The sequence below is a fragment of the Lagopus muta genome, chromosome Z (genome assembly GCF_023343835.1).
Source record: "Lagopus muta isolate bLagMut1 chromosome Z, bLagMut1 primary, whole genome shotgun sequence".
In the NCBI taxonomy this organism is placed as follows: Eukaryota; Metazoa; Chordata; class Aves; order Galliformes; family Phasianidae; genus Lagopus; species Lagopus muta.
The window spans coordinates 24368230-24381796 of record NC_064472.1 but is presented as its reverse complement, the minus strand read 5'-3'; the positions used below and the strand labels follow the sequence as shown (position 1 = coordinate 24381796).

Sequence of the window (13567 nt, the reverse complement as noted above, 5' to 3'; positions counted from 1 at the left end):
CTTCTGGACAACCTATGCCAGTGCTCTGCCACCTACACAGCATAGCACAAAGTGTTAGGTGGTGCTCCTATTTCTGCCTCTTGTGCTGGCACTGAACAACAGTGAGAACAGACTTCCTGAAGCCTCAGTTTCTGCTATGAAAGAGTCTACTAGAATGAAAATATCTGCTTATTTTCAAGTGTGTGTCAGAGTAATTTGGCGTGTTGTGAATATTGGGGAAAACAGTGCAATGCTTCTCTATAAAACTAGTGTTCAAAGCACAAAAATCCTCGCAACTTGAGGATGTAGTCCCACTGCAGATCTTAATCTGTCACTTCTCTAATCTCCAGTTTGAACTCTTGGCAAGATGTTTCCTTTTGCATTTCTCAGTAAAACAGAATTCTTACCATACTGCTACATCTGCAAGGAATGGAAATAGGTTCATGGCATGTTTTTACTATATATGGTGTGTTAGTTAGTTCTGTGTTTGTTTATACATACTCTTTTCAGGGCCATCTACATTTAGGTCATTAATGTCACTCTGCTGTGTGCATTTACAAAGATTAAAACCATATTTGAGTCTAATAAATACAGACTACATAAATGGAGTGCTTCTGACAGGAAGCACGTACACAAAGTTCTAAGTGTTCACAGGGTGTCTGAATTTCATTCAGTGAAGAGAATTTGGTTGATTTTCCTCAACTTGTAGAAGAGCAGAGTAATGCTTCAGAACTGTATGCAATGTAATAGCTGAAAAAAAATTGGTGTTTACATGAGTGGCACAGTGAGTTTTCCCCGCATAGACATTCCCACCAGCAAATACTGTTGAAGGCATGTATCTTGGCTGCTGCAGCTTTATGAAAACTGCAGCATAGAAGATCAGTTCAGATCACAAATAGCTTGTGTTTATTCATACACTAAAAAGATAACATTGGCTATGAAAGCCTCTGCTGTTATGCTACCTTCACGTATTCTTATACAGCAGCAAGATCGCAGAAGTACCTTCTGTGGCTTCACTCGATCTTCCAAAACAGAAAAAAAACCACTAACCTCTGATTAAAGTATTTTCTGAATTGATAAAAACTGAGTCCGTGATTAAGTAAAAGCTATTTTCTGTGGGCTCCCCACTATGCCCAAGGATGACAGAGATTTATTTGGTCGTGGATGTGTCTCTTGCTAGCAACCACCTCTTACCTAGCAGCAGAAGTGCTGGCTAGCAGTACGGCTATCACACTTCTTGCTTCATGCAAACAGAGGTCAGCCGTAACTGTGGAAACGTGGAGCAGGGCCAGAACTGTGGGAAGTGTGCTGCAGGACAAGATGAGATCAGAACTGGAACTGACTGGGCATCGGTACTCGCTGTCAAGAGTTGACTTCCCATCCTTGTTATTCTCAGTTAAGTATCAGTGTTTCTGCAGCAGTGACATGACGTCCTGTAAGTGATCCAGTTCTGAACAGAGTCTTCCTCCCGTTATTTCTGTATTGCTGTAAACACCAATGTATATAGTTGAGGACAGGGCTGCACACCCCAGCAAATCACGGGACGCGTAATGCTTACGACGGCAGCACATACCTCAGGAATAAAATACACTCAAACTACCGGTGGAGTGCCATAGCATTGTCAGCAAACACAGCCTAGACGATAGCGGGAAAGCTGTCTCCCACTGCAGTTCTGCCAGCACACCGGCCCTCCACCCGCGAGCAACGCGGAGGGGCAGCCCCGTGCCTCCACCCGCACAGGTGCGGCCGCATTCGGAGCAGCTCCGCCCAGCGCGCAGCCGCGCACAGAACAAAGCGGGCGTGAGAGCCATGCGGTTGAGGAGTAGGGTTTGGTTGTTTTGTGCATCGAGCGTGGCGCAAACTTTCGGCTGAATCCCTTTGTTTTGCGTTTCTCGTTACCCGCGGGACACTACCAGGACAGCAGCACCTCCCGCTCTCCCCTCCCCCCCCAGCCCCGGCGGCGGACCCGGCACCGCTCGGCCCTCCCACCGGAGTCCGTCCCGCCCCGCCCGGCAGGAAGGCGCCCCCGCCTCTCCCAGCGGCTGCCGAGGGGCGGCCCTGCTCCGCCCGGGCCTCACTCGTTTTCCCGGCGCGGCCGGGACGGACGGACAGCAGGGAGGCGGCGGCCATGGGGCTGCCCGCGCTGCTCTGCGCCCTAGCCGTCCTCAGCTGCCCGATCTCACCGCCCGCCGCTGCTGCCCGAACCGGTGAGTCGCGGGGTCGCCGCTCTGCGGGCTGCCTGGAGGCGGGCGGGAGCTCGGCTCGGCTCGGTTGTGCAGCCGGACTGAGCGGGCGGGGGGAGAGCCCGCTCGCTTCGGCGCCCTGAAGCGCTGCGGTGGGTGTGCTCGTGCGGCGTTGTGGCCAAAACGTGAGAGCCCGGGCGCCGGGCGGATAGCTGCGCTTTGGTCAGATAACTGTTGATTGAGTTTGGTTTTTTTTAGTATGCGCCGTAGTTCTGGAATACGGATGCCGGAAAGCTCCGGCCGTGCCGCAGGAGAGGTGATTGAAGACAAAGAATGGTTTACGTCCATCCCGCGGCTGAGGGGCGGCCGAGTGGTAGCAGGTGATGGAGGAAGGAAGGGGCGAGGAGGCGGGATGCGGCGCTGGGTGCCCCGGCAGCGCGTTGACAGCACCGGGAGCCCCCAGAGGGGCTGTACAGGTAGCGCCGGGCGGGGAGATGTGCCAGCACCAGCCAGCTCAGAGCGTGCTCCCCGATTAGTTGGCTTTCTTCTTTGTTTAACTAGCAGTAGCGCTAATGACAGCGTGCGCTCTGCCAGGTGAGACCTCGGACCAGTCTGTCTCAGATCCCGACTTGACAGTGCAGTGCGCGAGGAAGGAGTGCTGAAGACGTGCGTGCAGCCTCGTGGGTTCTAGCCGAGGTGCAGTGGTGCAGAACTGAGTTAAGCACTTGCAGATAGCAAGGATTCTTCTTCTGCAGGGTGCTGTTTAACGCTTCTTTCAGTGCAGCGCTCCTGCCAAGGGAGCTGATCAGAAGAATGGAGGGTCTGCAGCTGGGGGTAGGCCTGCTGAAACGGGCTGAAAGAGAACTGAGCTGGTGCTTGTGCTGGGAGGAGAGGACCAGAGGGAGAAACCTAGTGCTGTTATACAGCTTATCCTCACAAAGACATGAGGGAATAGAGAGGCCACGACTGTGTTTATGCTGGCAGGGAACGGAAGTGTCCCTGTTGAAAGAAAAGGGGGGAATGTATGCGTGGGAGGTAATCACAAACTACAGAAGTTAATGTTGGAAGAAGACTGTTCTGCTGAATGCTCTTATTCCAGTTTAAGAAACATCCACGCTTGTTTTCCTGCCTTCTGCAGTGTAGACTGCATTAAAGAACATCCTAATGCGCATCATTCATTTGCTGCTTCCTTAGGAAACAATGAAGAACATAGTTACTGTATGATATCACTCAGGCTAAGGGAAGAACTCACATTATTTGATGCACAGTAGAAGCATTAAAGCCCAACACCTGAGCATGTCTTCTCTCTCCTTTCACCCACTCCCACAGCAGTGTCACTTCCCCACTCTCCCATACAGCAGCCCTGTTTTCACCACAATGTACTTAGTTCCCATTTCATTTGCATTGTTCTGTCCCTAGGCTCACTCTGCCCTTGCACCTGCAGCTTCACCCCTGCTGTCTCCTTGTTCCCTCAGTATCCACAGTTCCCACCTCGTTGGCCTCAGCTGGTCCTGCAAACAGAATAAAAAAGGCAGTTTTGCTGTGGGTGCTGGGCACTTGTTTGTGAGCTCTTCAGGTTTTGCCTCTGAAGGGCCAATCAGCATGCTGGCTGAGGTCTGAACTGGCCCACGCTTTCCTGTGTGGGGTAGGTGGGTGAAAAGAGAGATGTTACCATGGCTCGGAACCAGCACCAGCACTGTAGTGAAAACTATGGAGAAAGGAAAGCAAAAAGGAACAGTGTGCAAGAAAATGCTACTTCAGTAAGGTGTGTTAAAACTGCTACTGCATCATTTGTGTCATACAGCAATGAATACTGTATAAATGGAGAGATGTGACAAAGAATATCTTAAAAAAAAAAAAAAAAAAAAAAAGGTGTTTATTGTTACAAAAGCTAGTCAGTGTCATCTCTCCTATAAAATTATCTTCCTTATGAACATGTCTCACTTGCACATCTCAATCAATCTTTACCTAATTTATGTGCCACTAAAAAATTTAGATTCTAGATGCAGGTTATACAAAGGGGAGATACAAGAAGCAGTTTTTGTTGTAAGCCAGTGGTGCAGCACCACGAGTAATGTCCAGAAATCAGTATAAATATTTGTCCAGTGGCACATCTTTAACTGGCTTAACCAATGTTTAGTTTCCACTTCATAAAAACAACCACTGGGAGATGAAGATAAATATTGCTTGTTTATAAATGAGTATATAGAAATACTTCAGATTTTCTCCTGGTGCTCGGGTGATGTGGGGCAATTTTAGAGATTGGTTGGAGCTGTTGTATTGTTTGCTCTCTACTTTTCTTCACACAGTACAGTACTCAGTAGCTCCTTACCTATGAGAAAAGACGTGAAATGAAATTACAAAATAGCGCTGTGTAAAACAAAGCATCATCTGTCAGGGTAAGCAGAATATGGGAATGATAACCACAAATCCAATAACAGCATTCAGTGGAAGACAGAACACTATAGTTTGTTAAAGACAAACGGTCCCCAACTTACTGAGCTTTCTGTGTCATTTCCCTGTGCCCTGTTGAATTAGTGTAAGGATCACAGGCAGTAAAAGGAAAATTCAAGCTACTGAGTATTTTTACCTTTTGAAGTTTTTTGTTAGAAGCAAACTGTGTGTGTAGCGCAGTGTCCTGATGACAAACCACGAGGATACAACTTCAGTGATTTATCCCATCATTCTTATTAAACCAGGGCTCTTTCATACATCATAAGTACAGGCAGCTATTAAGTCAGTTAGAATGCCATTAATTATCAAAATAATAATCCTGGAGTTTTGACCTCTTTCCAGAGGATTGGGTGTCAGCCTAGCAAAAGCAGGATGACTGTTTAAATGCTTGTGATCATTATGCTATCAAACCTTTATTTCTGTTCTAACAAATTATTTCTTTGGCTAAAAATGACTTAAGCTGTAGCTAAATGTATTTTAGAGACATACAATGTGACATCTTATACAGCTCAGACAATACCAAGAAGATTCTGGCATAGCTGTAACTGGTAGTTTTAAAATCTTTACTGTAGAGCTACTGCATTTGTTTTGCTATGCTGTCATAGCTTATAAGTAAAGTTTGTTTCCTGTTACAAATCATCATACATTTACTGTCAAGGTTCATTAAAATCTTTTTAAATAATACGTTGTCATTTCATCCTCTGCCCGATCTGATCATTGGCTTTTTCAAGTAAACACTGACACACAAGGAATCCAGAACCCCCGGGCAGTAACATTCTTCCTTTCTGTTTTATCATGCATGAAAAGCACTGTTGGTTTTTCTAATGGTGTACACACGTGGGTTGTTCAGACAAGTATCTTTGCAAAGGAAAAGAGCTGGTATGTGGCTATCGATAGCTTAAGATTAAATTGAACTTCATTAAGAAAGTTTAAATTCCTGCTCTCTCAAGAGAGGTGGAGTAACAGCAAGGTTAAGGTCTCATCCCATTTTCCCATGCTGCTGAGTTTCAAGTATCATCTAAGTTTAAGGTAAGGACATGGTGTTGTAACAGTGTCAGGGTTGAGTTTTAAGCTCAAAATTAAGTCACTGCTTACATGAAGAATATGTAGTTTTTGCCAAGTGTTATTTCGGATAATGTTAATAGAATTCAATTTACTTACGGAATGTTCTTGTCCTGAATTATTCTAATAGGTTTCTACTTCTAGAAAAGTTTGATAATGGAGTAATGCAAACTCAAAATACTTCAGTCTCTAATTCATGTTGTAAATAAGTTAGCTCCAGGAATTTAGCACGTAATAAAATTATTAGCAATGTTTAGGTAACTATAAGGAATAGCCAAACAAAGTTCAGTGGCTGGTAAATAGCAACTCTCCCAGTAGTCATTTTTCTCACAGCTTATTCATACTGTTCTGATGAGTCACTGTAAAGAAGTAAGACGAATTACTGGCAAGAATTTTGGCTGTAAGTGACTTAACTGCCAGTCACTCTGGATTTGTGGGTCCACATAGTTCACTTGCAAGTCCTCAAAAAGTGAGACATAGCAGCGTTGCTTCACTGCAGCACTGCTAGCTGAGGTGAGGCAGCAGAGGTGGAGTGCTTTGCAGTTCGGGGGTTCAGGGAAATGAGAGGTGCTTGTCAGCAGCACCTCAGCTCCCATGTCCTGTAGACCTCAGTAGCACAGTTCTCATCTCCAAATACAGCTCTGTTCTCACCAAGGTGTTTATATCTGTGCTCTCCTCTGAAACATGCTTGCCTGATGTGAAACCATGTCACGTTTTCCTTGTGCTTTGGCTGAGGAGCCAAAAAGGAGCTCTGGGGTCTGGGATGTCATCTTTGTCCTTTCCTGAAGTTTTTGGTTTTAGAAACAGCAATGGAAGAAACAGGTATTTGAAGTTATAAAACAGGTGTGTACTGGAGAGATGAGAGGTACAATTAGAGCTTTTTCATCACTCCTACTGATGTCTCAAAGCTTTACTATGAGACTTGTCTCTCGGCAGGAGAAATCAGGGTGTTCTTATTTTCCAGTTGCATACAGTTCTGATTTTTCCAAGGGAGGTGATCACCATCAGTGTCAATTGTGACAGGTTTCTCTTGCCATAATCACTAAGCAGTGGAAATTGCATGACTATTCAGATAGCTGCAGGCTCAAGTTAGAGATGTTAAAAATAACTTACGCCGCATCTGAACTGCTTAACTAAGAGCTGAGTATTCAAGCCATCTAATGACTTGGACTAAAGGTCTAAAATCACGAAAGACGGGGGATCTGTAGTTCTGCCTTTTGATAATCTTTTCTGTTGGAATGAACTCTAGATCCTTCTGTAGTAGATCCTTGTGTAGTGCCCTTCTGTGCAAACACTGTATACTAAATCTCTTGTACTTCTTTGCCTTTTGTGTTTTGGTGGATAGTTCCCACTTCAGTTTACACAGCAATTTCCAAGATTTGAATTTTTCCCAGCAACTTTTTTTTTTTCTCTCCAAACTTCAGAGGATGCAATCAAGTAACATCATACACAAAAACAGTTATCTCAAACATCCCCTCGTTTGTGCTACCCACCCCTCCCCCCCGTCTCCCAGGATGCTGCTGTGATGCAGTGTGATACTGCTTTAAAAACTAAAAATCCTCAAGTCCCTCTACCACTGCTATGATTTCATCCCACATTTTACTAACATTCAAGATGCACAAGGTTCCTCTCATGTAGCTGCTCACAAAGGTTAGTAGTTGGCTGCTTACAACTGCTCTTGTTACCACCTGCTTCGTTAAGATGCTTTTGTTCTCATCTGCATTGAAAAATAAATGATTTAAATTACTGTAGAACAAGCAACTGCATCTAAAGAACAGCATCTTTAGATGGGTGAGTTATGCCTAAGTATTTTCAGCTCACTGATTCAAGCTTACTCAACCTAATTTTTATTTTGGTAGTCTAGAATTCAAGAGATCATTTGCCTACTATACGCAGTACTACTATAAGCAGTAGTAGCTGTCACTTCTGTCAGCTTACAGAACATCTCAAGTAACCTACACCTAACTACAGTAAGCTGAAAATGATGGTCTTCCAGAACAGTTCTCAAAAAAATTATCTGAAATAGTATCTACAGTAACTCTCCTGATGCTTGTTTTGTTTGTTTTTACATATGTATGCCTTTGCCACACGTTCAACTCCCTGTAATTCTCACTTTCCTAACTTGCTATGGCTACATTCCAAAGGCAGACACCCTTTTCTGACTCATCTTCAGTAGCAGTTGCTGAACCATGCTGCAGAGGAACTGGCTGTGGAGACAACCCTCGTGGCAGGTTTTGGAAGTGCTATAAAGGCATGCTGGATGCATGCCATCCTCAGTACACTGCAGATTACAATAAGTAGAGCTGCTGGAGCATTTCAATCAATGCAAGCTGTGGCTACCTGTTCAGCATAGGCAGAAGGCTGATTCATGCCAGCACGGACAGCTGCAGGAAGGCATCTGCCATCTAACTTTAGCTTCATCAGGCCATTGGGATGTCTCCAGAGACTACAGAAATATCTCAGTAACTCAATGTTTTAGTTGCATTTTAGCTTTTTGTTACTTTAGTGACATATAATTCTAACAGGAATTCTGGGTATGAGTGCCATGTTTATCCCAGTACCTCATTTCTTAGAAAACGTATGAAAGGTCAGACAAAGAAAATCAGTGGATGGCAACTTTATAGTTCTTGTGTTAAAGTAGCCCACATATATGGGATTGATTTCTTAAGCAGAAAGAGAATTCAGTTGCTGTCAGAAGGAGCTTAGAAGCTGAGAGTTAAGTGTTTGTGGAGGGCATTTTACCCAAACATGTAACAGGACCTAAACAAAAAAAGATGGACCAATATCTGTGAGCAGACCATGCTTTGAATAAGAAATTAGCTGCATTATTTTGTGTTACTAATATGATTTCAGATTTCCTCATTGAAAGATATTTTCACTTCACTGCATGTATATATTTGCTTTCTAATCTCAGTGCCTTCTTATGTTTCAGCCCATGCATACAACAACAGCAGCGTAAGGGGCAGAACTTTCCTGATACCTGACCGTGGTGAACCTATACCTGTGGAAGATATTGAAAACAGTGCTGAAAATGATTCGGAGGTTGGATTAGGATCTACCAATCAGAGTAGATCACCTCCACATGAACAACGAACAGTGTCAGTGGAAACAGCAAGATATCTCACTAGTCCGTGGCTGACCCGTTTTGTTCCTTCGGTTTACACATTAGTGGTTGTGCTCAGCCTTCCTCTGAACGTTACAGCCATATTTGTGTTTCTGAGAAAAATGAAAATTGAAAAGCCAGCTGTAGTTTACATGCTGAATTTGGCTCTTGCAGATGTACTGTTTGTAAGTGTGCTCCCTTTCAAGATTGCTTACCATTTCTCTGGAAACAACTGGGTATTTGGACCTCGGATGTGCCGCTTTGTCACTGCTGCTTTCTACTGTAACATGTACTGCTCAGTAATGCTCATGACAAGCATAAGCTTTGATCGCTTCTTGGCAGTGGTGTACCCCATGCAGGCTCTTGGCTGGCGTACGTTAACACGTGCCTCAGTGATTTGTCTCATCATATGGTTTGTAGCAATAACTGGAGTTGTACCTTTTCTCATCAGAGAGCAAACTATGGAAATACCCAAGTTGAATATCACAACCTGCCATGACGTGTTAAGGGAATCTGAGCTTCACGGCTATTACGTACACTTTTTCTCTGTCTTCTCATCTGTTTTCTTTGTAGTGCCATTTATAATATCTACCATCTGTTATGTGTGTATCATTCGGTGCCTGAGTTCTTCTAGTATTGTTGCAAGACAAAATAAGAAGACACGTGCCTTGCTCCTGTGTGTGGCCGTTTTTTCAGTCTTTGTCATTTGTTTTGGGCCAACCAATGTCCTGCTATTAATTCACTATATCCATTTTTCATACAACAACAGTTTAGAGTATCTCTACTTTGCCTATCTACTCTGTGTATGCATCAGCAGTGTTAGCTGTTGCATTGATCCCTTTATTTACTACTATGCTTCCTCTCAGTATCAGAGACAACTGTTTAGTCTCTTGAGTTGTAAAGAGACTTTAGATCCTAACAGCAGTAACAGCAGTGGCCAATCAATGTCTACCACTAGCAGAAGAGGCACGTGCTCTACTAACGCAAATAACAGTGTCTACAGCAAATTACTAGTAGTACAGTGAGATCATGTGTCTTACACATGCTTAGTTTGTATACAATTCAGTCAAATAAGGAGATACTATATCCAAGAAGTGCAGAAGCTTATACCAAGTTGTGCAACATAGTTTCATTACAGTAATGCACAACGCAATTTAGTACAAGTGTATGTATTTGTATGTGTATTGTATTTGTAAATAGATCAGTGTTGAGGAGAAAAGTATTTCTTAATAGTATCTGTTGACTGTTTTTTAGATGAAGTCCTTTTTACAGACAAATATTTAAATTGTTAGTGCAATTTATTATGGGGATATCATGAAATCCTATTGTAGGATTTTCAACTGTATCATACAGGTTAAATTTCTTACTTAAGGAGTCTGTCCATCTAACCGTTATTCTATGAAGAAAGTGAAAATATCTTTCCAGGTAGATTTTTTTCCATTATTTCTGAAATAGTCCATATCCCATATTTTTATAGTGTTGTCTTGCATTGTGGGCCCTGAGACTGTATATTTTACATTTTTATTTATGTTTATGTGGTGTTAGCAATTTGAACAAATAAAAAACAGCTATTAGTTATTGCATTTTGTCAAAGAAAATTGCCCTCAGTGGCTCAGAGTAGCTTTTCTTTCAGTATTCTTACCATTAGTTTATGCTAAGTGTCTTGGTTATAACAGTGGTAGAACCAAATTCCACAGTAGATCAGTGTTGAACAGCACCTCTGAAAATACACTGAAAAAGCATAATGAATCACCTTCTTCTGCAGTTTGAAAATGTATGCTTTCTTGCACATTATTAGTCATCATTTAATGATTAGGACTTGGAAGTATCCTTTATCTCTGCCAACTCTGAATGTTTTTTATATTTTTGGTTGTGCATACATCAAGTAAAATTGCTGTCATATGCAAGTAAATAGCTAACTTTACCCTCTGTAGCATTCTTTTACTACAAAAGACAATAAAGCTAAGTAAGAGGAATTCAGTGTTAGAAACAAATGTGTAGATAATAGGACTTTACACAAAGCTGGAACCAAAATTAAGTAGAAATTTGGTTAATGTAGGTTTTGCCACAGGAATCAGCCAAGAACAACAGCAGTGGCTAAATGTTGCCTTCGGTCCATCACAAGGGATAAACTTAATCTTCCTGCAGGTACTGTGTGAGAGAAGTTTCTTTGTAATGATCTTCTCTTGTTATTTTTTACCCACTTCTTATCAGACTTAAACACAATTAAATGCTGAATTACCAGTCACTGATTTTTGTTCTCAAACAGTAATCAAAAGTAATTTCTGAATAAGTAAACAAAATAAAAATGTATGTATGTATTGTTTGTAAGGGTAAAATCCACAAATGTTTATATGAAACAATAAGGTACATTCACATTTTGTTTAATATTATGTTACCAGTTGCTGGTTGATAGGTTGGCTTGTTCTGTTTTTTCAGTAAAAAGTTTATCTTAAAGCTATGGGAAACAGCTTTCTGCTTGATGAAAAGTTACCTCTGTGCTTCCTGTAGGTATAAGCTGGGGTACTGCTTTTTTAGGTTTATCAGTAATTGGAAGTTATTTCAATGCTGTGGTATTTTGTTTACTCTTACATAGCCAGAAGAGACTATCTGGTCAGTTTTGCAAGAACAGTATTACAAGATAGGAGGGAAGGTACTTAATGTTTTAACTTTCTGTATTATAAACTTAAGTAAAATACATAAATGTTAACTCATTGTGTTCATTTCTTGTTACATATTCCTATCTTAACCAAATAAATTAGTCTCTACATCTTTGAGATATAATTCTACTGCTTGGTTTTGTAACACTAAACCTGTAAGCCTCTGAAAATTTGCTGGGCTCCGTGTTATGTAAAAGAGATTGCTGTATGTTGGTCCAGCCACAGATGCTCAAGAGTCACAAAACCACATGTTCTTCTTGGGACGTTTTAAGAATGGAAGAAAGCATAACCAGCATTGACTCGTAAGTGCACGCATAGATACGTACACATAGATACGTACACATAGATACATACATATAGATACATACATATAGATACATACATATGTATGCCACAGGGGAGTTTGAGTTGTGTTTTTCTTTAATTTTTCCTCAGTGCCATAAGGTATTTGTGCAATAGGTACATAGTGTAGAGTGAAACCCAAGGCCTCGCATGGGCCTGGAAATTGCAGTTGCTTATACAAAACCCCCTGAATATTTTGGTTCCAATCCAAAACTGAATCTTGACATGGCTCTAGACTAATGTTAAAGAACACCAGTGTCCATGGTTTTATATGAAAGTTTCATAGCAAGAAAACCTGAAAAGAAGTAAGTACATCAGCTGGCAAAACATCCCAAACAATGAAGTTAAAACTCTTTAATTGCATTTTTAAGGATGACATTTTGCAACGTTATACAACTTTGACTGCAAAACATGCAAATTTGCACTGCAGCAAACAAAGTTATTCCACCATCTGAACAGATGGTGTTATCATAACCTTTGTATGCTTGAGAATGTTTGCAAGCAAGCAACTTCTTCCTATGCTGTAGAGTGAAAAAAAATAAGCAAATGCTTATCCTCATGAATAAGAACATCAACAAAGATTCCAAATAACAACTAAAAGGGATTTTATCTACGTGTTTGTAAACTATTATTCCATCTCTGCTATACACGGTACCAAGGTTGGTTTTGCTGGTAATTCTAGCTTATGTACAAATGCCAAGACCAAACTGAAACAACAACGAAAACACCAACAAACCGACAACCCAAAAACACTGTTAACATGAAATTCTTTAATAAAAAGGCTTTACAAACAAAGTGCATCTCTTGACTTCTCTGTATCTAAACTAAATGCTGGTTGCCTTTGAAAAGTATTTTTTTGTCCAAGCGTATTTGAAAACACAACCCTTCATGTGCAAAAGTATCCCACTCACATTGATCCTCTGCAAGGGCTTCAGCAAGCCTGCAAATACATCTCTGCTGCGTGTTTAGAGGTTATCTGTAATTCCTGCATAGAATAATACCTGTGCTAACATTAAGCAAATGCTTTTTTTTTTTCTTTTTTTCTAGTAAATGAAGAATTTCTTCTTTTAACCTCATAGAGCTAGTGTCACATTTCTTCTGGTTGTGTTTTGCTAAAGTTTCAGCTTCATGTGATTGCAAAAGTAACCAGAAGATCTACTGCAGGGTCCACCTACTGCAAGAACTAGAAAATTAATGTGAGTAGGCAAGTCTCATACCCAGAAAATGACAGCTGAAGCCTTACTGAGCTTATCATTCCTGTGCAACCAACTATGTAGTTAGAAACTGTTGCATTTCTCAGTGTCTGCTTTTGCTGCTGCATTTTGTGGCAAGATTTAAAGGAAGGACCTGTTCGTGCAGCACTGGTTTATTTCAAGCCAATTTCAGAAATCTGAACATTTAAAATGAGCTTGTAACTGCTGAGAGGAGCAGTGAAGCAATGTGGTCACCGTTTGAGGAAGTTATTACTGCATTTAGACTGGCATGATCAAGGTAACAGAAAAAGCTAACCACCTTTTCATGCTTAATGCACCCTTGCATTGCTAGCTGGCAATGAAAGTAACTGTTTCAGAGTGAAAATCTAAGTACAATGAAATGAAACCTAGCCATGATCACATGCTGTTTTTTCTTGAGCCCTCTTCACATTCTTCATTTTCTTCATGAGGTGAGGACTAATGTGCATCATTTTCTGCATGCAGGAAGCAAACAAACTTGTGCCGAATGATATTTGGAAGTGAGGAGGTGTCAGGCAAAAATGCCTTTCAAAGCTTGTTAATGTTACCAAC

The 13567-nt window shown here is 41.7% G+C and overlaps 1 protein-coding gene across 1 annotated transcript; it reads left to right on the top strand.

The window, feature by feature from the left end:
• The first annotated feature begins 1970 nt into the window (after positions 1–1970).
• On the top strand, positions 1971–12565 carry F2R (coagulation factor II thrombin receptor). The gene is made up of 2 exons (XM_048931787.1): positions 1971–2186; positions 8611–12565. The coding sequence occupies exons 1-2, from the start codon at positions 2108–2110 to the stop codon at positions 9804–9806; spliced, it is 1275 nt and encodes a 424-aa protein (XP_048787744.1). The 5' UTR covers positions 1971–2107; the 3' UTR covers positions 9807–12565.
• Positions 12566–13567: the final 1002 nt, after the last annotated feature.